This window comes from Nyctereutes procyonoides, unplaced genomic scaffold, assembly GCF_905146905.1.
Source record: "Nyctereutes procyonoides isolate TBG_1078 unplaced genomic scaffold, NYPRO_anot_genome, whole genome shotgun sequence".
In the NCBI taxonomy this organism is placed as follows: domain Eukaryota; kingdom Metazoa; phylum Chordata; class Mammalia; order Carnivora; family Canidae; genus Nyctereutes; species Nyctereutes procyonoides.
The window spans coordinates 81,407,694-81,433,783 of record NW_026575125.1 but is presented as its reverse complement, the minus strand read 5'-3'; the positions used below and the strand labels follow the sequence as shown (position 1 = coordinate 81,433,783).

Sequence of the window (26,090 nt, the reverse complement as noted above, 5' to 3'; positions counted from 1 at the left end):
AACCATCACATGAGGTGAGTGTGGCCCAGATGGGAGTGGCTCCATTCTTTCGACACCATCTAGACCAATCACAAATTGGCCAGTCACATCCTTATAATCAGACTTTATAATCAGTCACATCTTGAACACTCAATTCCATACAGAAACTTATGTCCTCCCACCCCTCTGACACATACCCAGCTCCCCCAGAGCCCTCCCCATGAATTCCTATTTCCACTGTTTGTGTCTCAGTGTGAGCCTCAGGAAAATGGAGGAGGGAGCACGGTAGTTAATGTCTACTTGGAAGAGAATTCTGGAAAGCAGAAAGCCATAGATAGGCCTCTTTCCAAGCCAAAGCAAAGCCCAAGCTCAGCAGATGTCCAGATGGCTCCTAGAGCCAACAGTCTGTCACCGTCACAGGGCAGGAGCTGTGAGCCCACAGGTGAGAGTCCTTCATGCTTTGAGATTCGCTGTCCTTAAGAGAAGGGAGAGGTATGCTCCAGATCAGCAAGAGGAGGGGAAGCAGGACTCCCCCCTCCCTTCTGTCAGCCCTACGAACTCAGAGGGCAGCTTATGAGTCAGGTGGGAAGCAGGGAGTAGTAACCAGGCAACTTCTGAAAGATTCCTTGTCTTCTCTCCCTTCCCATTTACCCACCAAAATGCCAATTTAAGTTGCTGTCATCTCAGAATAATACAATCCTGGTATATACAGACATGTTTAGCTTCTCTAGGGCCCACTCACCCCCCTGCCACCCACAACCTATTTTGGGCCAACATAATTTACAATTCCCAGAAATGTCTGAGAAGCAGCATACACACTTCTGGTGCCAAGCCTGGCCGGTTTTACAGATTTTCATTTAGCAGGTGTCTGTTGCTAAATCAGTAGCAGCTGCTAATTGCTTTTTCTCCCTCGAACCTTCAGACAGAATGAAACATCTGGTGTTCTCTCACTTCGGGTTAAAATCAGATATCTTATCATTCCTCCTTTGGGTTCCATTTTTATTAAAAAGCTTTCAGCTGATGCCTGAAACAGGCAGCACACAGCAATGCCGTCTCAGAAGCCAGAGAATAATTCAAATGGCAATGCAACAGGATGCACCTGCCTCATGCCTCCAGCCCTCATGCCCAGATGCAGGATTGCTCAGACCAGCCCCCACAAGGTGGAGCTTTAAGCCCATGACCACCCAGGGAACTGGGGCCTCTGGATGGGGCCAGGTCACCAGAAAGTGATGAGGAGGGTGGGAATGTTTAGCCATGCCCACTGACCTCTGGGAAAGGGTGGTTACAGATCGAGATCTATAATAAAAACTCTAGAACAGTAAGAGTTGATGAGCCACCCGGCTGGTGAATACACCCACAGGCCAAGTGAATGGCACCCCCTTGTTACATGGGGACAGAAGCTCCTGCACTCAGGATCCATCTGAACCCTGCCCTATGTGCCTCTTCATCTGGCTGCCCACCTGTATCCTTCAAAGATCCTTCCTAAAAATTAGAGGAGACAAACCATGAGAGACTCCTAACTCTGTGAAACAAAGGGTTGCAAAAGGGGAGGTGGGTGGAGGGATGGAGTAACTGGGTGACAGGCACTAAGGAGGGCACTTGATGGGATGAGCACTGGGTGTTATACTATATGTTGGCAAATTGAATTTAAATAAGAAATTAAAAAATAAAAATGAAAAGCCAATAATAAAAAAAAAAGGATAAAGAAAAAAAAAGATCCTTCCTAATAACTTCCTAATAAACTGGTAAACATCAGTAAATGTTTCTGACTTCAGTGAGCTGCTTTAGCCAGTTCATCAAACCTGAGGAAATGAATTTATAGTAGGTCAGAAGCACAGGTGACAAGCTGGATTTGTCATTGGCATCTGAAATGGGGGCACTCTCATAGTACTGAGCCCTTGACCTGTAGGATCTGATGCTACCTTCAGGCAGACAGGGTCAGAATGAGTTAAATGGTCAAATACCCAGCTGGCATCACACAATTATTTGGTGTGGGAAACCCCCAATACACACACTGAGCATCCCATTCAGTACTTATACAACAGGGGAGACAGAAGGAGCACTGATCTCAGCATCAGGAGACCTGAGTTCAGGTCTTAGAGCTGTCACTCACTGGCCATATGACCTAGTCATTCTCCTTTTCTAGGCTCTCACATGTACAATATGATGTACTTAGATTTACCTGAATTTCTAGGGACCTCCCAAGCTCTCAAGTGCTAGGATCCAGGTGATTTTTTTTTAAAGCAAGTATTTGAGTTTTACCTTTATGCCTATACAATTTCCTTTCTATTCCTCAGGGGCTACTTTCAGGGTGTTTTGGAATATTGAAACTGTCGCCCAACACAGCTATCTTTCCCAGCTTTGAGACACAAGCAAATCTGACATGTCAGGGAGTCATCTGTGTCTTTTTTTTTTTTTTTTGAGTCATCTGTGTCTTTTTTTTTTAATTTTTTTTTTATTTATGATAGTCACACACAGAGAGAGAAAGAGGGACAGAGACACAACACAGGCAGAGGGAGAAGCAGGCTCCATGCACCGAGAGCCCGACGTGGGATTCGATCCCGGGTCTCCAGGATCGCGCCCCGGGCCAAAGGCAGGCGCCAAACCGCTGCGCCACCCAGGGATCCCGAGTCATCTGTGTCTTGATCTGAGTTGCCATAAACCCCTTAAATTAGTTCAACAAACCATTAAGCCAGCTAACTGCACTATCCATTACCAAGAACTTTGTTCTCTGGAGCTTGTCTAGTGTAGTTCTTGGTAAAATGATTTACCAACACCCAGATTACACTCTGGCTTCCTCTAATTAACGTTTAAGTAGTCCCAACAAAACAAAACGTAGCAAGTTTCACAATAATGTATTTTGGGGAGCCTATGCCAGCTCCTGGTCCTGTTCCATGTGGCCAGAGACCAACTGCCTTATACAGTGTTCCTCAATTTGGCTGCACGCTGCTCTGAATGGGTATCTCTTAGATCTAGAACTCCCAGTGTTTAACCTTTGCTCATTTCAAAAACCAAAATAGCTATTCAATCGTACTTTGAAGGTCATCTCACCTATTTATGCTCTGTGAATTTTTAAATTCACCTTGCAGTGGATTTTAGTTCCTAATTTTTTACTTTCTTTTTTGTTGAGGTATAACTCTCATACTGTAAAGTGCAAAATACCTCAATTTTTGTCAAGCCCTATAGTTGAGGCTTCAGTTACAAGAGTTGAATGCCCAGGGACGCCTGGGTGGCTCAGCGGATGGGCACCTGCCTTCGGCTCAGGTCATGATCCTGGGATCCAGGATCGAGTCCCACGTCGGGCTCCCCGCAGGAAGCCTGCCTCTCCCTCTGCCTATGTCTCTGACTCTTTCTCTCAGTCTGTGTCTCTCGTGAATAAATAAATAAATCTTTAAAACAAATAACTGAATGCCCTATTCGGAAGATTCCATTTTTACTATGAATGCTCCACCCACATCTGCTAGAGGATAGGTCTCCTTTCTTTTATTTTTTTAAAGACTCCATTTATTTACTCATAAGGGGCGGGGGCAGAGACACAGGCAGAGGGAGAAGCAGGCCCCATGCAGGAAGCCCGACATGGGACTTGATCCCCGGTCTCCAGGATCGCGGCCTGGACTGAAGGCGGCGCTAAACCGCTGAGCCACCCAGGCTGCCCAAGGATAGTTCTCCTTAAGGGAAGAACAGAAGCAGAACAAGAGCCGAGTAAGGACTGAGCCACCTTTGCTCCTTTTTACACTGTATCGGTCATTTGCCCCCTCTCAATCTTGCTTCACAGGCTTTCTCAAAATTTCATGTGTACACCTATCCCCGGGAGATCTTGTTAAAATGCAGACTGTAGGTCTAGGATGGGGCCCAAGACTGAATTTCTAGTAAGTTCTGTTGGCCAGTGGACCATACTTTGAGTGTCAAGGACTTGGGATACAGTACGGAAGGTAGGATGGTGTAGTGGAAAGAGAACGGGCTTTGGAAACAGAAACATGGGTTCTAATTTGCAAGTTTCCCACTCACTAGCTCAGTGCCTTTAGGTGGATTGCTTAATCTCTTTGCTTCTGTAGGGGAGCAAATTTTGCCACCCCAAAATATGCCTCTATGGCATACTGGTTATTCTAAACTGATTATTTTGAAGAAACCTGCAGAGACAAAAGCAACTCTGAAAATGGAGTAAGAGATATTTGCATTTATAAGGGAAATCTTCATTGGTAAGAGTGTCTCCCTCATCACCAGGAGAGAGAGGGGGGACTCTAAATTTCGGGAAGTGCTTATCAGTGGAGAAGGAAACAACTTAAATCTGCAGAGCAATGCTACCGTTATTTACTGAGCCTTCCCTCAGAACCTCCCATAATTCCCAGAACCTCCCATAACTGACTCCCTGCCCCCATGTCATCTGTTGTCTGAAGCTGGAGAAGGTGACGGCTTTGGCCATTTCAGGGAGTTATTCAGTTTCCCTGGGTATCTCCCATGTATAGAGGAGGTATACTTGCTATTAAACTTGTTTGATTTTTCTCCTGTTAATCTGCCTCATGTTAATTTAATTCTTAGTCCATCTAGAAGAATCTTAAGGCAGAGGAAAACTCTTCCTGCCCCACACATCTCAATTTATTCCTCTGTATAAATGAGATCACCTACATTTCAGAGCTGCTCTGAGGACTGTGGTGAGGAAATGAAGGAATCTACCACAGTTCTGGACACATACGTGGGCTCTCAATACATGGTGACTCTTGTGAATATCTGATTGCATCTGCCATTCCCTACCTTTGCTACTGTGAATCCTAGAATTTCAAATTTGGCCATGCCACATCTGGTGTGTATAGCAGCAGTCTAACCTACTATTATGGAATACCTGTGTGTGTCTACCCAAAACTCACATGTTAAAGTCCTAACCCCACAATGCAATGGTATTTGGAGGTGGGGCCTTTGGATGATTAAGTTTAGATGAGGTCATGAGGGTGGGACCCTCCACAAAGAAATTAATATCCTTAGAAGAAGAGATACCAAAGATCTTGAGGTATCTCTCCCTGCCCCGGGAGGATACAGCAAGAAGGTGGCTGCCTGCAAATCAAGAAGAGAGAGTTCACCAGAACTGACCAAACTGGCACTTTGATCTCACACTTCTGAGCTCCAGAACAGAACAACAGAAGCTCTGTTGTTTAAACCACTCAGTCTACAGTGTTTTGTCATGGCAGTCCCAACTGACTAATATACCTACCCTAAACATATGAGCTGTTCAGTAACCATTTATGGAGCTCCTACTTCATGCCAGCACTGAAGTACCATTTTATTTGCCTTTAATTCTCTCATGGCAATGCAGCATCACTGTAATTTAACAGAAATTCTATTAGCTTTAACTGTTCTTTCAAATATGCTTAGGCTTCCATATTTTAACTCAAATGTAGATGACTCTGAGCAATATCTCCCTGGGGAGGAAATGACATTTTCTCACCCAAAGCAATTCCAAACTTTGAATGACTAAGTAAGTCCACATTATGCAAATCTTACTACCCACAGTTCCCCAGTAGTAAGCATTTATTAAAGGTCACTGAAGGAAGCTCCCTAACCTGATAAGGGCATCTGTGAAAAACCCACAGCTAAAATCATACTTGATGATGAAAGACTGATGCTTTCCCCCTACGACAAGGAACAAGACAAGGATGTCCACTCCTGCCATTGCTTTTCAACACTGTACTAATTAAAAGTTCAGCCATGGCAACTGGGCAAGAAAAACAAATATGAGGGATCCAGATTGGGAAGGAGACATAACACTATCTCTATTTACAGATGACATGATCTTATTGATAAAAAAATAACTTGAAAAATCCACACACAAAAAACTATTAGCAGTAATAAATGAGTTCTGAAAGGTTATAGGATACAAGGTCAATTCAGAAACAATGGAATTGTATTTCTAGAGTAGCAAAGAGCAATTTGAAAATGAAATTAATTCCATTTCCAATATCATTAAAAATAATAAAATACAGGGGCATCTGAGTAGCTCAGTCGGTTAAGTGCCTTCCTTCGGCTCAGGTCATGATCCCAGGGTCCTGGGATCGAGCCCGGAGTTGGGATCCCTGCTCAGTGGGGAATGTGCTTTTCCCTCTGCCTCTGTTCCTCCCCCCTGCTCTCTCTCCCTCACTCACTCACTCTCTCAAATAAATAAAATCTTTAAAAAGAAAAAGAAGAAAATACATAGGAATGGATATAACAAAATAAATGTAAAACCTATACTCTAAAAACTGTAAGACATCATTGAAAAAAAATTTAAAAAGTCCTAAATACATAGATAGAACACATCCTATGTTCACAGACCGGAGGGTTTAATATTGTTAAGAGAGCAATATTCTTCAAATTGATCTACATTCAATGCTTTACCTATGACTGCTTTACGGAAATTGACAAGATGATCGTGAAAGTCATATGGAAATGCAGGGCATCAGAATGGCCAAAACAATCTTCAAAAAGAAGAATAAATCTGGAAGACTCACACTTTCCAGTTTCAAAGCTTTCTACAAAGCTACAATAATCAAGAGAGTGTGATGTTGGCATAAGGAGAGACATATACATCAATGGGATAGAACTGATGGCCCAGAAATAAGCCCTTAGTTTTATTTTTGAATGAGTTTTGACAAGGGTTCCAAGACATTTCAACAGGAAAGAGTCTTTCAACAAATGGTGCCAGGACAACTAGATATCCATATGCAAAAGAATGAATTTGGATCCCTTCCTCAGATGACATATAAAAATTAACTTGAAATGGATCAGATACCTAAATGTAAGAGCTAACGCCATGAAACTCTTATGAGAAAATAGTCATAAAACTTCATGGCAGTGGATTAGGCAATAGTTTCTTAGATAAGATACCAGTATCATAAGCAGCCAAAGAAAAATTAGAGATTTGACTGCATCAGAGTTTAAAGATTTTGTGCTTCAAAGGATACTATAAATAAAATGCAAAGACAACCCATAGAATGGGAGAAAATATTTCAAATCACATATCTGATAAGAGTCTAGTATCCAAAATACATAAGAACTATCACAACAATAAAAAAGCAAATAACCCAACAAAAAATGGGAAAGTATTTGAAAAGACATCTCTCCAAAGACATACAAATGGCCAAAAAGTACATGACAAGGTGTTCAATATCACTCATCATCAAGGAAATGCAAATCAAGTCTACAGTGAGACATCACTTCAAACCCACTGGGATGGTTATAATAAAAAAGGTCCAACAATATCAAGTGTCGGTGAGAATCCAGAGAGACTGGAACCCTCGTACACTGCTGGTAGAAACATTAAACTGTACAGCCACTTTGGAGAGCAATCTGGCAGCTCCTCAAAAGGTTAAAAATCAGAGTGACCATATAATCCAGCAATTCCACTTCTAGATATCTACCCAGAGGCTGACATGCAAACAGATACGTTTACAAGAATGTTCACAATAGCATTATTCACAATGGCCAAAAGGTAGAAATAACCCAAATGGCCATCAATGGATAAATGGATAAACAAAATGTGGTATATCCTACAAAGGAATATTATTCACCCATTAAAAAAGAATGAAGTACTGCTACATGCAATGACATGGATAAACTTGAACCTTTATGTTGAATAAAAGAAGTTATTCAGAAAAGGCCACATATGATTCTATTTATATGAAATGTCCAGAATAGACAAATCCATAAAGGCAGAAAGTCAATTAGCACTGGTAGGAGCCTGGAGAGAAATACAGAGATATCACTAAGGGGTACTGGGGGCCCAGGGCAGGCTGCCCCAAGATATGCCATGGTGGCATAATGATTATCTTAAAGTTAGTTAAGAAAAAGCCAGTGCATGGGCACCTGGGTGGCTCAGTAGTTGAGCGTCTGCCTTTGGCTCTGGTCATGATCCTGAGGTCCTGGGATCGAGTCCCGCATCAGGTTCCCTGCAGGGAGTCTGCTTCTCCCTCTGCCTATGTCTCTGCCTCTCTGTGTCTCTCATGTATAAATAAATAAAATCTTAAAAAAAAAAATCCACTCTTCCCCTGAGCAGCCTGAGGTGACCTCCAAAAATGGTTCGCTACTTGCTGAACCTAGAAAACCCTACAAAATCATGGAAATTGAGAGGTTCAAATCTTTGTGTTCACTTTTTTTTTAAGATTTTATTTATTTATTTATTTATTTATTTATTTATTTATTTATTTATTTATTTATTTATGAGAGAGAGAGAGAGAGAGAGAAAGAGAGAGAGGCAGAGACACAGGCAGAGGGAGAAGCAGATTCCATGCAGGAAGCCCGATGCGGGACTCGATCCTAAGACTCCAGGAATACACCCTGAGCCCAAGGCAGGCCCTAAACCACTGAGCCACCCAGGGATTCCCCCTTTGTGTTCACTTTAAGAACATGCGTGAAACTACCCAGGCCATCAAGAGTATGCATATCTGAAAAGCCACCAAGTATCTGAAAGAAGTCACTTTGCAGAAGCAGTGTGTGCCATTCCATCACTACAATGGTGGAGTTGGTAGGCGCGTGTAGGCCAAACATTGGGGCTGGACACAGGGTCAGTGGCCCAAGAAGAGTGCTGAATTTTTACTGCACACGCTTAAAAATGCAGAGAGTAATGCTGAACTTAAGGGTTTAGATGCAAAAAAAAAGGGGTTTAGATGCAGATTCTCTGGTCATTGAGCACATCCAGGTGAACAAAGCCCCCAAGATGCTACATAGAATTTACAGGGCTCAAGACCAGATTAACCCATATATGAGCTCTCCCTGCCACATCGAGATGATTCTTACTGAAAAAGAGCAGATTGTTCCTAAACCAGAAGAGGAGGTTACACAGAAGAAAAAGATATCCCAGAAGAAACTGAAGAAACAAAAACTTATAGCCCAGGAGTAAATTCTGCATAGAATAAATGCAAATAAAAATTTTAAAAAATAGCCAATGCAAGAAAACTTTTGACGCCCTGCCTTTTGTCCCCAGGAGGCAGGAAATACATTTTCCATGTGAAAGGTACTCCCTCCCCCCGCATCAGAAAGTAGAGAGACATCCTTGTCAACAAAGGCAAAGCATTCAGGGCCAAAGAAGCCTACATAAACAAATCTTATTACTTTTACTAATTTACTACCCCAGTCCAAATTCTGTTTAGAATTCCTTATAAATTGAAGCTCTCAAACATAAGTTTTCTTTGTCTTGTCAATTTCTCACAAATTTATTATTTGTCTAAAAAGTATAAAAAGCTGCCTGTCTTGGTCACTTCTTAGGTCTCATATTTACAAGACCTCTGTACACACAAAGGAATTTTTTTTCCTGTTAATCTGTCTTGTGTCAATTTAATTCTTAGACCAGCCAGAAGAACATTGAAGGGTATAATAAAATGTTTCCTCACCAACAGGTATATAACACTGCTTTTGGGGATGATGACAATATTCTAAAATTAAATATAGTGGTGACAGTTGCACAACTCTGTGAATACACTAACAGATACTGACTTGTACATTTTAAAAGGGCAGACTTATAGTATGTGAATTACATCCTAAATAAAATCCCCTCCAAAAAAGTGACTGAAGGGAGAAATAATAAGGCAAGTACTCATTTGTGTAATGCTTCTAACTTTCCAAAGCTCTTAGGTATCTCTGTGTTATCTTTTGTTATCAGTGATCTCTTCTTCATAACCTATCTGTGAGGTAGAGAGCAGATATTACTAATCCTGTTTGACAAATGAAGAAACGGGAGGCTCAATGAAGTGACATAACCTGGTTCAAAGTGCCAAGTGCCATTCAGCAGCAGGTTGGGATTGGAAACAGGATGCACAGCAGAGCTGCTCTGGCTGCACAATGGAATTACCTGGGGCGCTTTTTGAAAACGGGTATGTTTTAAAATTGGCTCTGGTGTTTCTAACTGTACAGCAGGGGTTAAGAACAAATGATCCACAGGGGCACCTGGGTGGCTCAGTTGGTTAAGCATCTGCCTTAGGCTCAGGTCATGAGCCAGGCCTGGATTTGAACCTCTGCATCAGGTTCCCTGCTCCCTGCTCAGTGGGGTGTCTGGTTCTCCCTCCTCCCCCCCCCAGTATGCTTGTGTGCTTGTGCTCGCTCTCTCTCTCTCTCTCTCCCCCTTCCCTCCCCCCCTCTCTCAAATAAATACAATTTTTTAAAAAGGAACAACTGGTCCACAGACTGGAGAAAGTGAAATCGCCCACCAGAAATGGCTTTTATTGCATAAAGATATAGTGCTTGGGGTTAGTGGTTCTCTGTTAGATGAGAAGCATCAGTTACAACTGCCAGAGGCTGGTACTTCTAATCTCATTCTAAGAAAAGGAAACAAAGGCAGAGCTCTGTAGGCAAAAATGCTACTGCCTAGTACTCTCACTCACTGCTGTCCCTCCCTCCACGGGCTGAAGGGCTTGGGCCCAAGAGTCTCGCCATTTTCTTCAAATGGGAAGAAAAACCAGGAGGGAGCCTAATTCACCTGTCAGAATGGAAGAGAGAGAGCTGGCCAGTTCCCTAATCAAACAGGCTCTCTTTGAAACAAATGCAAAAAAACAAACATACTGTTAATGTGGAAAAGGAAGCCTGCCAGGGAATTTTAATCTTGCTCAGCAAGGCTAATTCAGAAACAAAGCCCCTTTTACTTTACCATCCCCCAAAAGCTTAAGGAGCCAAGAGAGTGAAGCAAAGTACTGAAGACGAACATCACAAAAAGCACATGCCAACAGGAATGCCCCTTGATTTCTAAGATGATATTGGGAATAGCAATAACAACAGCACCATTGGACACTGACTACGTGCCAGGCACTAGGCTAAGTGCTGACCACACGTTACCTCCATTCACCTGGGCACATTTTACAGATAAGAACATGAGTTCACAGAAGTTAGTTAACTTTTGCAAGGTCACATGGCTAAAGGCAGAGGAGCCAGCCACAGAACCACAGGAAAGGTGGCTCCAGGGTCAGCACTTTTGACCTCTTTTGACCACTTTTGACTGACCTTAACATCTATGCAGAAACAGAAAGAAAACTTGGAGGATGGGCAGCAAACAATGCTAACAGTTTTTATTGCTCAATGATGTGCTTGATTCTGGTGTTTTTCTGTATTCTCTATTTTTCTTCCATTATGAACAAATACTACTTCTGTAAATAAAACATTTATACATTTGTAAAGACAAAGGCACGAATGCCTTGTGCTTTCTGTTGCTGTTGTTTTTAAATGTACTGAGAAATAACCAACAGTGAGTTAATGGTGATTTTCATTTTTCACTTAAACTTTTCTGTATTTCACAAATTTTCACCAGTTAATGAGTCTTTTGTTGTAATCAGTAAAACATCATTATTTTAAGTGGTTTAAAAAATAATTCACCTGGGAAAAAAACATCATCTATCATCCCTCGGTCTTCACTCTCAAGATCTCAGGACAGGTGTGAGAGGGGTCCCTGGGATTTCCCCGAAAAAGATGGATGTTTAGATTGGCTAATTCATTTATTCTATCTGTGGATACTTACCATATACTAGATGTGAGGTCCTACAGGGGACAGACACCACAAAAGACTATCCTTGCCCACAGAGACAAGTTATGATATAGTGCTGGGAAGCTGGAGGACTGGCTGAATATATAGTCCAACTGAACTACGGAGTGCTACAGACTTACATCCATTACCTCAAAGATTACTGATTATCTACTGTTAGGTTAAAAAAAAATTCGCTGGAGCAATGTTTACAGCATAAAGCCAATTGTGTAGGAAATCCAAACCCAAACAAACCAACAATCCTAGAAATATGAAAATCTTTCTCTGCATTTACGAGCAAAAGAAAAATGTAGAAAGATACATAAGCCTTTATCACAATTTACCCTGGGGGTCAGGGGGACAGGATTGAAAATTGGTGGGTAAAGTAATAAACTTTATATTCCTGATTGGTTTTTCAATGAGCATATCCTATTTTTATTTTTAAAAAATCCTAAAAGTGTAATCAATCCCCCCAAATCTCTAATGAGTATTATATAAAACTTACCACAGAGTTGATTTGGCTCAACACTTGAAAATCAATCTAAGTAATTAGGAAAGAGGAGGAAGACCATGAGCTTTGTACCAGGAAAGACCAAAGCTCTCAGGCCAGTTCTGTCTCTGAGTCCCTATATGAATTACTTAAATTCTGGATGGCTCAATCTTTAAAATGGTTATGCTAATTCCACCTCACAGGATTTTTTCAAAGATCCAAGACTAATAATTAACAACTAACACTGATTGAGGGCTTCCTGTTTGCCACGTGCTGTGCTACATGCTTTACACATATTAACTACTTAATCTTCAGGATAGCTTTAGGAAGTAAACACTACTATCACTTTCATTTTATAGATGTGACAACTATGGTCCACAGAAGTTAATTAAGTCAACCAAGTTCCTCTTCTCCCTCTCTCTCTTTTCCACACACATACACACACACGGGCAAGTGCATGTGAGCTGTGCACATATGCACATGCACACGTAGGAGTAGCACAGCCAGGATATGAACCTGCACCCATACCCTTGTTCCTGAGATCCATATCCTCAATACACTAGGGTGAGATATTTGTGCAAGAGCTTTTCTGGTTGCGAAGTCCCATCCACCTGTAGGGAATCTTATCAGTAGAGGTGGAAAAGACAAGAAATGCACAGGAATCTAAACACAATGATAAAGGGTGAAAAGATGTAACAGAAGCAGGCTTGTGAGTATCTTCCAGTGGCCTGCAAATAAGTGGCATTGTTTACATATACAACCAGAATTCCTGATTCTCCATCCCACTCTTCAGAATCTCAGTGATGAGTTTGTAGTATCCTAGTCCTGTGCCCCAGCCACGGCATTCCTTAGTTGAACCGTTTTGCTCCTCTGCAACTGCATGCCTATTCTAATCACCCCAAGGCTCAGTTGGGGCTTTATTTCTCCACAAAGCCTTCCTGGACTACTTAATCCACTGGTCTCTTCAGGAGGCAATGTATCAGAGTGCAGAGTGCATGGGTTTAGCTTTAGCATTTTAGAAACCATTTAACTCTGAGCAAGTCATTCAACCTCTCTGAATCCCAATTTCTTCAAAGGTAAAATGGGGTTCTTTTACGAGTTAAATAACAACATATGTAAATTACCTGACACACAGTAGGTGCCTAATAAATGCTAATAATCCTCTTCCCATCTTAGAACTTGAAATGATTGCCATTTACCAATTAAGCCTGAACTGCCTCGAGATATATATTTTTCATTATTTCGATTCTAATATTGCTGTAATTTATACCTTATCTTTCTAATTAAACTGCAAGTTCCTTGAGAGCCAGGAACACACCCTGACTGCTTCTGCATCCCCTGTGGCATACAGCACAACACGTCATACCAAAATGTGTTCAATAGGGACGGCTGGGTCGCTCAGCGGTTTAGCGCCTGCCTTTGGCCCAGGGTGTGTTCCTGGGGTCCTGGGATCAAGTCCCACATTCAGCTCCCTGCATGGAGCCTGCTTCTCCCTCTGCCTATGTCTCTGCTTCTTTCTCTCTCTCTCATGAATAAATAAATACAATCTTTTAAAAAAAAATGTGCTCAATAAAAGTCTGGATGGCCCATAAGGTTGGGCTAGATTCATGGAGGACAGAAAACTCCCCAAGATTAATCTTTTAAAAAAGGTAGTGATTAGACGTATTCTAGAATAGTCCCTAGAATTTGGTTTAGTTTGGCCCAGGAGCACCAGACTCTTCTCCATATCTGAGGCACAATTTTGCCCACATCAATTCTTCAGAAAGCAAAGGCCTCTTCTGAAACCAAGCTTTTTATACGTAAGTACTCCCAGGAAAGCAAAGGGACATTCTGTCCCTCATTGAGGTCCAAAATCTAAACTATAACTTTTTTAAATAGCTCAATTTGCCAGTCACAGAAATAACTTTTCTAGGTCAATTAGCACATTTCAATGTGCCAGTTAGCAAAGAGTAAGATTCTCAAGCCTATTTGCCTTGGTGAAAGCAAAGTTATCCAAGCGGCACACTTGGGGACAAGGTGTGCCAGTGGCAAAGTTGCATCTCAAGATACAAGAACATCAAGATAATGACTGTGGAAGTTGGGCAGCTGCCCCAGGAATGAACAAATCATGACTAACCCCTCCCACTAGGGTCTTGGAGATGGGGACATTCAAGAGAACCATCTAACAGCACAGGAGCCAGGCAAAAGGGGCAGAAGGGGAAAGAAGGGGAAAAAGGAACTAGTATGAGAGATCAACAGGGCTGCACAGTAATGACCAATTTTGATAACGAGATAATAATATACTCGAGGCTTTGTGCCTTGAAGAAGAAGAAAGGAGCTTGATGAAAAGCATCATTACCATTCTTCTTATTATTCTCATAGAAGACAGATGGCTGCAATCACAAATATAGGCCAGGCTAGAGTCTTCAGTCTGGGAAGGGGGCTGATACAGGGTTTTAGGTTTGTTTTCTGTTTCCACTCTCCCTTGCTCAGAACACTCTGCATTCAGAAGGAACTCCCACGGGCATTTGAGGACAAAAGGTATGTACAGGGCTGGGGATGCAGCTTATGTCCAGTGCCTCATTCTGAGGACCAGCTCACCAACCTGGCAAGGTAAGCAATGGAACCAAAAATCTAATATGTGACCAGGTTCGATGGGCATCCTACTTAGCTCCCACCTCTTGACTTTCACTTTCCATAAGGTGTTTTGGCCTGGAATAGATATTTTTGCTAAGTCACAGGCAATAGATAAGGAACCCAGCATCAACACCAGCCCAAAAGCCAATGGCTTATAACAAGGAGCTAATAAACTAGGCTGGTCATAAATTAGGCAGCTTGAAACTATGCTTCAAGCCATGAACTACTGCCAGCTTGGGTGCGGGATCTTAATATGGGATCCACAGGGATCGGATGTGGTCAGAGAGGAGGGGGACAGCAGGTGACAGTCTCCTGAAATTATCTGCAACATTGTGTTGGTGCATTTCTCTGGGAAGAGGCTCTACAGACTTCTTCAGCTTCTCAAAGAAACCTATGACCCCACTCTTTTAGATGGACAGAAGCTAAGAAACATCTCCAGCATCTGGACTCACCAGCTTTCAAACTCACCCTGTACTCCAGTCATGGAATAAGAAAAGAGCTCTGAAGTCTGAGTCAGGAGACCTGGATTTTAGGGGCACTGACTTTGGTTTCTAAGGCAAGGCATTTATGCTTCCATGGACCCCCCTCTAGTAGATGAGACCAGACAAGTTTTTGGCTCCCTGCTAATCTAATAATCAGTAGTTCCATGATGTATTTCCTCTCCTTCCCTCCAAGAAGCAAAAGAAAAATCGCCCTTAAGATACTTCATCTGAAGTCAAAAACAGACCTTTTCCAGAATATGCTATATGTTAGCAAATTGAACTCCAATAAATAAATTAATTAAAAAAGCCACTCCTGGTGGTCTAGTTAGAATGAAAAAAAAAAAAGAATCCTGGCAGCAAGGAGCACTTCCTTATAATATGAGCCATTGGAATACATGTTCCTTCCTCCAAGGTGTCAGCTGCTAAGGATGGAGAGCCAGAAGAAACTGGGACCCAGGCATTCTCTAGTTGGTCTGCAAATGCCAGTGCCAGGAAGTCACAGGACAGAGCACAAAAAAATGGAAATGCACTGATGACTCCACATCCTTCAGCTGACCATGGCAACTTTCTGGCACTCCCTCTGTCTCTGTCCTTACATATGTGAGTGTATGTGTGACCGTGTTATACACACACACACACACACACACACACACACTAGATCATTTTCTTTCCCCTGCTTCCATATTACTGCTAAGAAAAACAACAAAAGAAGATTAAAAAGATAACAAGTCAAGAAAAAAGAACAAAGAGAAGTCAAAGGCTAAATTCCTACCTAACTGGATCATCAGGCTTAAGAAAGAGTTGCCAAAAGAAAAAAAAAAGAAAGAAAAGAAAAAAGAAAGAGTTGCCTATCTTCCCGTGTCTTCTTTTAAGTGAATCTGAGCTCAGCTAAGGGGTTGCAAAGCATAAAGTCCTCAAGGCCAGACGTAGCCCAGGAGGGGTCCCCATCATTTAAAATAACCAAACCAATGCCAGTAGCCAATACACATGCAAATGGAGCCCTAACCGGGGACTTTTCTCCGCTTCATTTTAGAAAAGAAGGGGCACCAAGATTATTTACCAGAGTGATTGGAATTGCTCATTAAGCTCATCAAAGAATTTTCAGTGTTAAGAGAAGTTACTTGAACATTCCTAATGAGCTGGTTGGCTATAGCTTGATATCTATTCAGAGAGTATTAAGTGCTATAGCAACTATACTAGCAATTCTGTTATGAGAAAGGGGAAGAAGGGGAGAGGGAGAAAGAGAAGGAAGAGAGGGAGGGAGGAAAAGATGCAAAGAGAGAGAAATATTGTCTTTTGTACAGAGTAGAAAGCTATTATGGGCTGAATTATGTCCCCACCAAAATTCACCCACTGAAGGCCTAATCTCAGAATGTGACTCTATTTGGAAATACCTTCTTTAAAGAGGTGACTAAATTCAAAGGGGGACATTAGGTGGGCCCTAATTCAATCTGACTGGTATCCTTATCAGAAGAGGAAATGTGGACACACAGAGAGGCACTAGAGAAAAGACCATGTGTGGGCAGGCCAGGTGGTTCAGCGGTTTAGCGCCGCCTTCAGCCCAGGGCCTGATCCTGGAGACCCAGGATCGAGTCCCACGTCAGGCTCCCTGCGTGGAGCCTGCTTCTCCCTCTGCCTGTGTCTCTGCCTCTCTCTCTCTCTCTCTCTCTAATAAATAAATTATATTTAAAAAAGACCATGTGAAAAGGCATCAAGATGGCGGCCATCTGCAAGCCAAGGAGAGAAGCTTCAGGGAAAACCAATCCTGACAGCACCTTGACCTCAGGATAATGATCAGTGCCTTGCCTCTGAAGTTTATTGTGAGGATCGAATACATCAGCCCACATAGAGCACCTAGAACAGTACACAATAAACACTTTGGAAGCATCAGCTGGCCTAGTGCAGAAATGCTGCTGTGGTATAACAATACTGGCTGAAGGAAAACTTTGCCACTGCGGTTCTGACTTCAGGTGTGTGAATGAGCTTTGGTGGTGGGGGGGGGACAGCTTTATTTTCAAGCTCACTCGGTAGGAATCACCAGATCTGCTTTATGCTCATCGGTTCTGCAAGAAGACTATCTGGCTTTCCTTGGGGATAATGTTGCATAGAAAGAGGGATGAAGGTGATCTGTTTAGAGGAACCACATCTGCCTCAACCATGGGCTGGAAGCACTCAAACTGAGGATCTGACTATATGAGCCCAGGGTGCAGGGGGGAGGGGGCGTTTCTGGTGGGCCACCCCTTCCTGGAATCTTACACACCTGCTGCAAATGAAGAAGGAGAGCAGCTTTTTATCTGCCCAACTTCTTAATCTGAGAAAACACTGACAGGGCGGGCAGGCAAATGGGATGAGATAGCACTGGACTCACTTCTCTGCCTTAGCACAGCACCTCCACAAGCAGGGAGCAGTCTCCAGCACTGCCCCACAGCCCTGAGCCAGTAAAGATAGTTTTTTTAAAATAAATTTATTTTTTATTGGTGTTCAATTTACCAACATACAGAATAACACCCAGTGCTCATCCTGTCAAGTGCCCCCCCCACAGTGCCCGTCACCCATTCACCCCCACCGGGAAGGGAGAAGAAATGTGTGGGGAATATCAGAAAGGGAGACAGAACATAAAGACTCTTAACTCAAGAATATGTTTTCAATTTGTTTTCTTTGTGCCATTCTTGGGTACTATCCTCTAGAGCTCTGAGACCAGAGCAGGAGTTCTAATGAAGGACCTGGGTAAAGTCAGGCAAGTCATACGTTGTAGGGAACGTAGATGGGGGAGCAAAGGTACCTATGTGAGCAGCCTGGGCTTGCTGATCCCAGCTCACAGGGGGACACTGAACTGAATGTACCTGGCCTATCATTACAGAGGCAACATTTCTTCATTTCTCCCACCCTGGTGCTGCCCACTTCAGGAGTTCCCATGGTCTATCTCTGAGATGCTTTGGACTCTTTGGAAGAAAGGGAGGAGGCCCTATAAGCCACCTGTTAAAATGCAAATTCTGATGCAGTAGGTCTGAAGTGAGGCCTAAAATTCTTCATTTCTCCAAGGGCAGCCCCCACGTGATGCTGGTCCCCAAACCACACCTGGAGTTCCACACTTGGAGTAACCTGACATTATGATCACCTAGGATGCTGATTCTCTAAGAGCAGTCTGAGGACCACAAGCAGTCACCATGACATGGGAACTTATTACCATGCTCATTTCCTGGTATCTTCCCAGATCCTCTTAATCAGACCTTCTGATGAGGTCTGGCAAGCTTCATTTCTTAGCCATTTCCTTGGGTGACTGCTATGGATGGACAGACATTAAGTTTGAGAGCCACTGCACAAAATCAGTGGTGCTCAACTGCAGTTCCACATCAGAAACATTTTTAAAAACCCTATGCCCAGTGGTTGAGCATCTGCCTTTGGCTAGTCATGCTTTGGCTAGTCATGATCCCAGGGTTCTAGGATTGAATGCCGCATCAGTCTCCCCGCAGGGAGCCTGCTTCTCCCTCTGCCTGTGTCTCTGACCCTCTCTCTGGGTGTCTCTCATGAATAAGTAAATAAAATCTTTAAAAATAAATAAATAAAAATAAAAACACTATGTCCAGGCTGTGTCACAGATCAAGATCTCAGATACTCCAAGGGTGACACCAGGGCATCAGTGTTTTGGGGTTTGTTTGTTTTTCATTATTGTTGCTCATTGGTTTGTTTGTTTGTTTGTTTGTTTTTAAGTATCTCTAGGTGAGCCTGGAGCAAAATTTTGAGCCTGGGTTCAGAATCACTGCTTTAGATGAATGCTTTTTCTTTTAATTTCTATTGATGTACAACATGCACCTAGAAACATTTAACAAACATAAGGATATACATGAGTATTTGTGGGGAGCATGTGACTACATCTTTGGCGAGAGTGAAGCATAACTGTGCTTGTAGGATCTAAAGGCTTCTCCATTCCTAACTCTGCCACTTAGAACTTGTGTGACTTCCTGAACGTCAGTTTCTTCCTCTGTAACAAGAGGCTATGATACTTGCCCTTATCTTCCTCACACAGCTATCATGTGAAAAGACTTTGTAAACTATAAAATGCCATCCAAAGAGGAAAGATGATCATTTTGAGATTTAAACTATGATATTTCATGCATGAGGCCAATTTAAGTCATGAAACTAGAAAGCAATAACAAGGATTTTACAAGTGATTTTTTTCCCCTGGGCTTTCTAACATGGCCGGCTAATCCCTCGACAGTCCCACATGACAGAGTCTGAGGACAGGGCCCTGCCACCCCAACCCCTATAGCTCTTTCTTATTCTCTCTATGCTCGTTTATCCACTGCTACAGTGGGACTGTCCTGGCTAGCCACCAGGGGTAGGGTGGCCCAGACTGCCCTGTAGGTTTGAGTGAATGGGAGGGGGAAAGAATCTAATTCTTGCCCAATAGGGCTCTTGGCAAAGCAGACAGGTTTGGAGGCTCCCCACCAGATTATTCTGGGCCAGTGTGGCTGAATCCAAACTAGAGCCCCTTTGAACACCTGGAAACCTCTAATAAGTGGGGCTCCCAGTCCCCCTTCTCACTGCCAAACCTCTCAAGAGCTTCTGTTGATTTTTTGGTCTATCCCGCATCTGGTCTAGGATCTTAAATGCAGCCCCAGAGTTCCATCAAATCCTCCCACCCTTACCTACGAAGCTCCCCTGCATCCAAGGAGGCCTATGTCAAACCTCAATATTAAATATAGACATACTGGGGCAGCCAAGGTGGCTCAGTGGTTTAGCGCCGCCTTCAGCCTAGGGCCTGATCCTGGAGACTCGGGATCGAGTCCCATGTCAGGCTCCCTGCATGGAGCCTGCTCCTCCCTCTGCCGCATGCTCTCTCTCTTTCTCTCATTAATAAATAAATAAAATATTTTATAAATAAATAAATACATACATACATATTTATGGGACACCTGGGTGGCTCAGCGGTTGAGCATCTGCCTTCAGCTCAGGGCATGATCCCAGGGTCCTGGGATCGAGTCCCACATCAAGCTCCCCTGCCTATGTCTCTGCCTCTCTCTCTGTGTCTCTCATGAATAAATAAATCTTTAAAAAAAATACATGTATCTTAAAGGTCACATGGGCACACGAGCTAAGGATGAGAGCAAGCCCTGGGTAATGAGGGAGTGAGCCAAAAACAGTTTTGCATGTTGGTAGTCGGTTCCTACAAAAGGCAACTTACCAGCCGGGTATTTACCACAGGAAACAGCAGGGCCAGAAGGGCTCCATTCAGCATGTGCATCTGGAGCCTGGAGGGAGAGAGAGAGAAAGAAAGAAAGAAAAAAAAAAAGATAAAGTCCAGGTTGCACTCAGACTCTGTTGCAAAGGCAGGCAAAAACCCGTGTCAAGTTACGCCATGCCACATGGGAGGATGTGCAATCAAGTGGCTCTCCAAGTAAACTGGCCCTGGAGCTGGTGCACACACCTAGTCGACTTGAAGCAGTGCACTTAGGGCTACTGAGATGTTCTGACCCCTGCCTCCACACATCCCCCCAAGTGCTCCCTGGACCTGAGCTGGCTACAAAGCTTGATTACATAATGAGCTCTGGGCTGCCTAACTATATGGGCAGCCCCAATTATGGCATGGGCCATGGCGGCTCAGGCAACAGGTGAAAAGAGGGGCTGCCCCAAGCAGGTGCCCTGCTATGGTGTCAGGAGTACAGGAGTACTCGTTTCTGAGAATGGGGCTGTTTGTTTACATGGCCCATGGCCCATCCCTTCACTCAAGCCGCTGCCCTAGGCATCGAAAGGTGAGTGGAACCAGCCAGCTGACTGTGTTCCAGTGTTTTGTCAACTGTGCTCCCCAACTTTCTTAGAAGCATCTTCAGGGCTGTGGCAGGAGGTGGGGACAGCAGAAGTGGCAGCCTTCCAAGCTTGCTTTGATTTTATGGATTTGATTTTATGGATTGGGTTTTGGGGACTTCAAAGCAAAACAAAAGAGAAAAAAGAAAGGGGGGCGGTGGTAGAGAAAAGAAGAAAACCACTGGTCTCTAGCATCAGGTAAGGATCGTTTCCTAATACCAGACTTTTTGAAACATGTGCTAGAAACCCTTTATAAGTCAAGAACAATCAAGTCAGGAACCAGTTCTGCCTGAGAGAGCCCTGAGGATGGACTGAAGCAACTTCTTTCATCATCAAGGCAAATGATCCTTTATTATAATTGAGGGAGAAGCAAAGAATGACAGTCTTCCTCCTGAAGAAAAGCAGGTACAACCACCGCTGAGTCGTGTCTCTCTCTCTCTCTCTCTCTCTCTCTCTCTCTCTCTCTCTCTCTCTCTCACATACACACACACACACTCTCTCTCTTACACACTCATACACACACCGACACAGTATCCCTGCAATACCAGCATTTCTCGCATGCCCCAAACAGGAAAGCAGTCCTTACTCTGAAGACCCTCAAGAACTCTAGGCATTCTCTCAAAGCTCACAGCTGTTTGCTTAAGACCAAGAGACATTACCAGGAGACCCATGAGAACAACCCAGAAGCCCCAAAGATGTTTCGCATCTCCCGCAGTCTGTTTATTACCGTTGCTCGTTTTTACCAATGCCACAAGGATGGTGATAATGTGCACCTAACATAATCGAGGCAAGTTATCTAATTAACTGCTTTACATAAATTCTCTTACTTAATTTTTACAGCTATCTTCTGAGACAGGTACAATTATTTTTCCCATTTGTCAATGAGAGTTTAGAGAAGCAAAGTGGCCTGGTTCATGTCATGCATGAGATAGAAGAGCCAAGTTCAGGGACACCTGGGTGGCTCAGTAGTTGAGTGTCTGCTTTTGGCTCAGGGCATGATCTCAGGGTCTGGGGATAGAGCCCCGCATCAGGTTCCCTATGGGGAGCCTACTGCTCCCTCTCTCGTCTCTCATGAATAAATAAATAAAATCTTTACCAAAACAAAAAAGAAAAGAAAAAGAGCCAAGATTCAAACCAGGTTTATTTAACTTCAGATCCTAAATTCTTATAGCCCTCTCACTGCCTGATACCAGAGCCATGCCCACCCCCCAACACACGCACCCTGGCCACCTTCCCTCACAAATGTGACCTCAGGTGGGAAAGTCAGAGGCTCCTGTTTCCTCCCTTTGGGTTTCAGAGACCTCTCTACCACCTTATTCATTCCCTGGCCTAGGCTTAATATACTTTCATGGGGGTGACCAAGGGGAGAAGGCTTGGAGGCCACTCCAAGCCATCATGGTCTTCCAGGACCAATGCAGTGTCACTCCTGCCTACCAGGGCTGGCCAAGTTACCATGCTTCTATAACAGGGTCATTCAAGGGGGGCACTCCATGCTCTGAGAAGCTGCTGAAAACTTTTACTCAAGTCTCAAGTGCCTAGAGCAGGTACTAACTGCTAACTAGAAGAGCCAACTGTCCCATGGGAGGCCCCTGGCATAAACATTCTTGTTCAGCCACAACATAAACATTCACCCTGGGAGAGGAAAATATCACATTAACAGTCCAGGTAAAGCTGGACTCTGGTGCCAGACTTTGCCACTAGCCTTAAAAGAATGCTGGCATTTATACAAAGCCAATTAGATATCTGGGTGCCAAAAGTTAAATCATGAGGATGATGGATCTAATTGATCCCAAGGGCCCATGGAAGGCCAAAAATACAGAAGATAAAACCAATATCAAGATTCAAAACAACTAAGAAATTCCCAGATAAAGACAAGCCTGTACTGCCAGCTACATATATGTCAAAGAGTGGATTATCCCTAATAGACATAAAGGTCTTATATATTAATAACTACAAAACAATCAAACATGTATAGCGCATTTCTATATGCCAATCACTGTGTTAAGTAAGCAAATGCATCATCTGATTTATCCTTTGGTTTTTATTATAATCATTATTATCTTCTTTAATTTCACAGCTGAGAAAACCAAAACACTGAGTGATTACATGACTTGCCACAAATCACATAGACAACAAGAGTCAGAAGAAGTGACACTCAGGTCTTGCCAGTTTTCAAGACTGTGCTTTTCCCACTATACACTGCTTTAATCCAAGACACAGACCTTGAACATTATACATGTTCTGTGTGTATGTATGTGTGTTTGTGTGAAAGGCAGAGACAGAGAGACAGAGATAGAGACAGAGAGAGAGAATGAGAGTCAGACCATAGGCCAGGTAGGAAAGGACTCTGGACTGCCTATTGGGAGAGGGTCATGCCTAAGAGCAATAGAACCCCTTGGGTATTTTATGGCAAAACTGTCCTAATTATATACCTGCCCTGCCCTCTATAGACCCTAAGCACAGCCCAAGAGGTAAGTGACTGGCCATATGAAAGGCCAAGGATTTTGTTTTCACTTTATAGCCACCTCCAGCCTGCCACTCAGATTTCTATTGTGTATGGGAAACAGATAATGAGCCACTAGGAAGTCCTGTGCGAGTTCCCTCACCTGTACAATGGGCACAGCAGTAGGTAACTGGTAGGATTGTTATAAGGAGTTAATATCTATAAAGTGCTTAGAAGAGCACATGGTATATAAAGACTCACATATGTGTTTTATACATAAATGGTGAAGAGCTTGCCTAAACCTTCAAGATGTAAAGGGTGGGGAGGGGCAAAAAAGGAAATCATGTGACAGAGTCGAACTGTCAAAAAAAATTCAGAGTAGGAAAAGGAGGTCCATAGAAAGCAAAAGGACAGACAGACTGAAGGCCAGAACCAAACATCACAAGCTGGAGATGGACTTCTATTCACTTAGCTATAAATTTCCTTGACAGCTCAAAGTCCTGGCCATTACTATTGTCACAAATATTCTGTCAGCTTTGTTTCTGTGTAGGATACTGAGCTAAATTAGCTAAGTTGGTAAGAAACTGGGGCAGTGTGGCAAATGTCATAGATTTAATTCTCTTCCAGGTCAGTTCAGGTCATTAAATTGAGTTCCACAAAAAAAATCCATCTATTACTTCGTGTCTAACATAGGTGCTGTAGGGGAAAGGTGATCAGTGTTAAGACACAGTATCTGCCTTCAAGAAAGTAACAATCTTACTGACAAAGAGAGAAATGAACTAATGAAAGGAAATGTAGCATAATGGTGAAGAAATCAGGGTGTGGCAACAAACCTACACTCAAATTCCAGATCTACCACATGCTGGCTGAGTGACTCTGGACAAGTGATTTAAAATACATGAGTTAGTTTCCTCAATCATAAAACTGGCCTAATAACCATACCTTGCTGAAAAGTTTTTGTTTTGTTTTTAAATATTTTATTTATTTATTCATGAGAGACAGAGAGAGAGAGAGAGAGGGGCAGAGGGAGAAGCAGGCTCCATGCAGGGAGCCTGATGTGGGACTCGATCCCAGGTCTCCAGGATCATGCCCTGGGCCAAAGGTGGCACTAAACCACTGAACCACCCAGGCTGCCCTGAAAAGTTTATTGAGAATTTTTTTTAAGTTTATTGAGAATTTAATAAGGCCATATAAACTGACCAACTTAGTGCTTAGGACATAGTTAGCACTCAATACATGGCAGTTATTATTATCCTTAATAAAGCCATGTGAATGAATATCACATTACTATTCATAACAAGTGAAGATATTAAAAACCTTCACAAGATGACTTCTATTCCAATTTAAAGCACTTGACAACCAAGAACCAAAAAATATGGAACAGATGACAAGTTCTATAAGTGACTGGAAAGGTAAATTCATAGAGAGGATTCTCAAAGGAAATTATTTTTTTTTTTAAGATTTAGCCCAGTTTTTTTTATTTTTTATTTTTTTAAATCTTTTTTTTAATGTTTATTTATTCATGATAGTCACACACACACACACACACACACACAGAGAGAGAGAGAGAGAGAGAGAGAGAGAGAGAGGCAGAGACATAGGCAGAGGGAGAAGCAGGCTCCATGCACCGGGAGCCCGACGTGGGATTCGATCCCGGGTCTCCAGGATCGGGCCCTGGGCCAAAGGCAGGCACTAAACCGCTGCGCCACCCAGGGATCCCTCAAAGGAAATTATGAAATACTTTGAACTGACAAAAATAGGGACACCTGAGTGCTCAGTTAAGCATCTGCCTTTTGCTCAGGTCACAATCCCAGGAGTCCCAGGACCAAGCCCTGCATCAGACTCCCTGCTCAGCGGTGTGTCTGCTTCTCCCTCTGCCCCTCATCCCACTTGTGCTCTCTAATAAAATCTTTTAAAAAAAATAAAAATAAAAATACAACAATATCAAAATGTCAGATGCTTATACCATAAAATTTATAGACTGGGGAAAAAAAAAGAATCATCTCGACTCAGTAATCTAAGCTTCTGCCTTCAAAATCCAGAAAATAAGAGCAAAATAAGACAAAAGCAAGCAGAAGGAATAAAACACTAGTGGGAACAATAATCAATGAAAGTAAAAATCAAAACAATAGAGAAAAAACAATGAAACTAAAAGCCTACCTTTGAAAAAGTCAATACCATTTGTAAGCTTCTAGGAAGAATGACATGGACAAAAAGAGAGAAGACAGGACTTACCAACACCAGGAAGGACAGCAGGGTTATCACTATAGGAACCCTCCCCCCGAATTAAAAAAATAACAAGGAGAAACCAGGAACAATTCTATGCACAGAAATTTGACAACTTAGAGAATTACCTCTAAGACCACAAATTACCAAACTCACCCAAGATGAAACTGATAACCTAAACAGTCCTATTAAAGAAATTGAATACACATACAATGGACTACTATTCAGCCATAAAAGAGGAAATCTTGCCATTTGCAAAAACATCAATGGCCCTTGAGGAAATTATGCTAAGGGAGATAAGTCAGACTAAGAGACAAACACCATACAATTTCACCTATATATGGAACAAAAAAACCAAAAATAAACAAAAACTAAGCACACAGATACAGAGAACAAGACTGGCGGTTGCTAGAGTCAGAGAGTCAGGGTGGACAAAATGGGTGAAGGTAGTCGAAAGGTACAAACCTCCAGTTATACGATAAAATGAGTGATGGGGGTGTAACGTACAGCATGGTGACTATAATTAATAACACTGTATTGTATATTTGAAAGTTGCTGGGCAGCCCCGGGTGGCTCAGC

At 42.8% G+C, this 26,090-nt stretch overlaps 1 protein-coding gene and 1 pseudogene across 13 annotated transcripts in view; one reads left to right on the top strand and one right to left on the bottom strand.

Moving 5' to 3' along the window:
• TMEM164 (transmembrane protein 164) overlaps positions 1–26,090 on the bottom strand; it is a 167,169-nt gene that overhangs the window by 52,452 nt on the left and 88,627 nt on the right. For 12 of the 13 annotated variants that reach the window (XR_008666082.1, XM_055337626.1, XM_055337615.1 and 9 more), the window contains one exon: positions 20,223–20,289. The exons of the other annotated variant lie outside the window; for it this stretch is intronic. Coding sequence is in view for 11 of the 12 variants with exons in the window: in XM_055337615.1 (XP_055193590.1) it covers positions 20,223–20,289 (67 nt within the window). In the remaining variant the exon portion in view is untranslated. The remainder of the gene's footprint in view (positions 1–20,222; positions 20,290–26,090) is intronic. 13 annotated transcript variants of the gene reach the window in all.
• Positions 8,022–8,845, top strand: LOC129517675 (60S ribosomal protein L17-like; annotated as a pseudogene).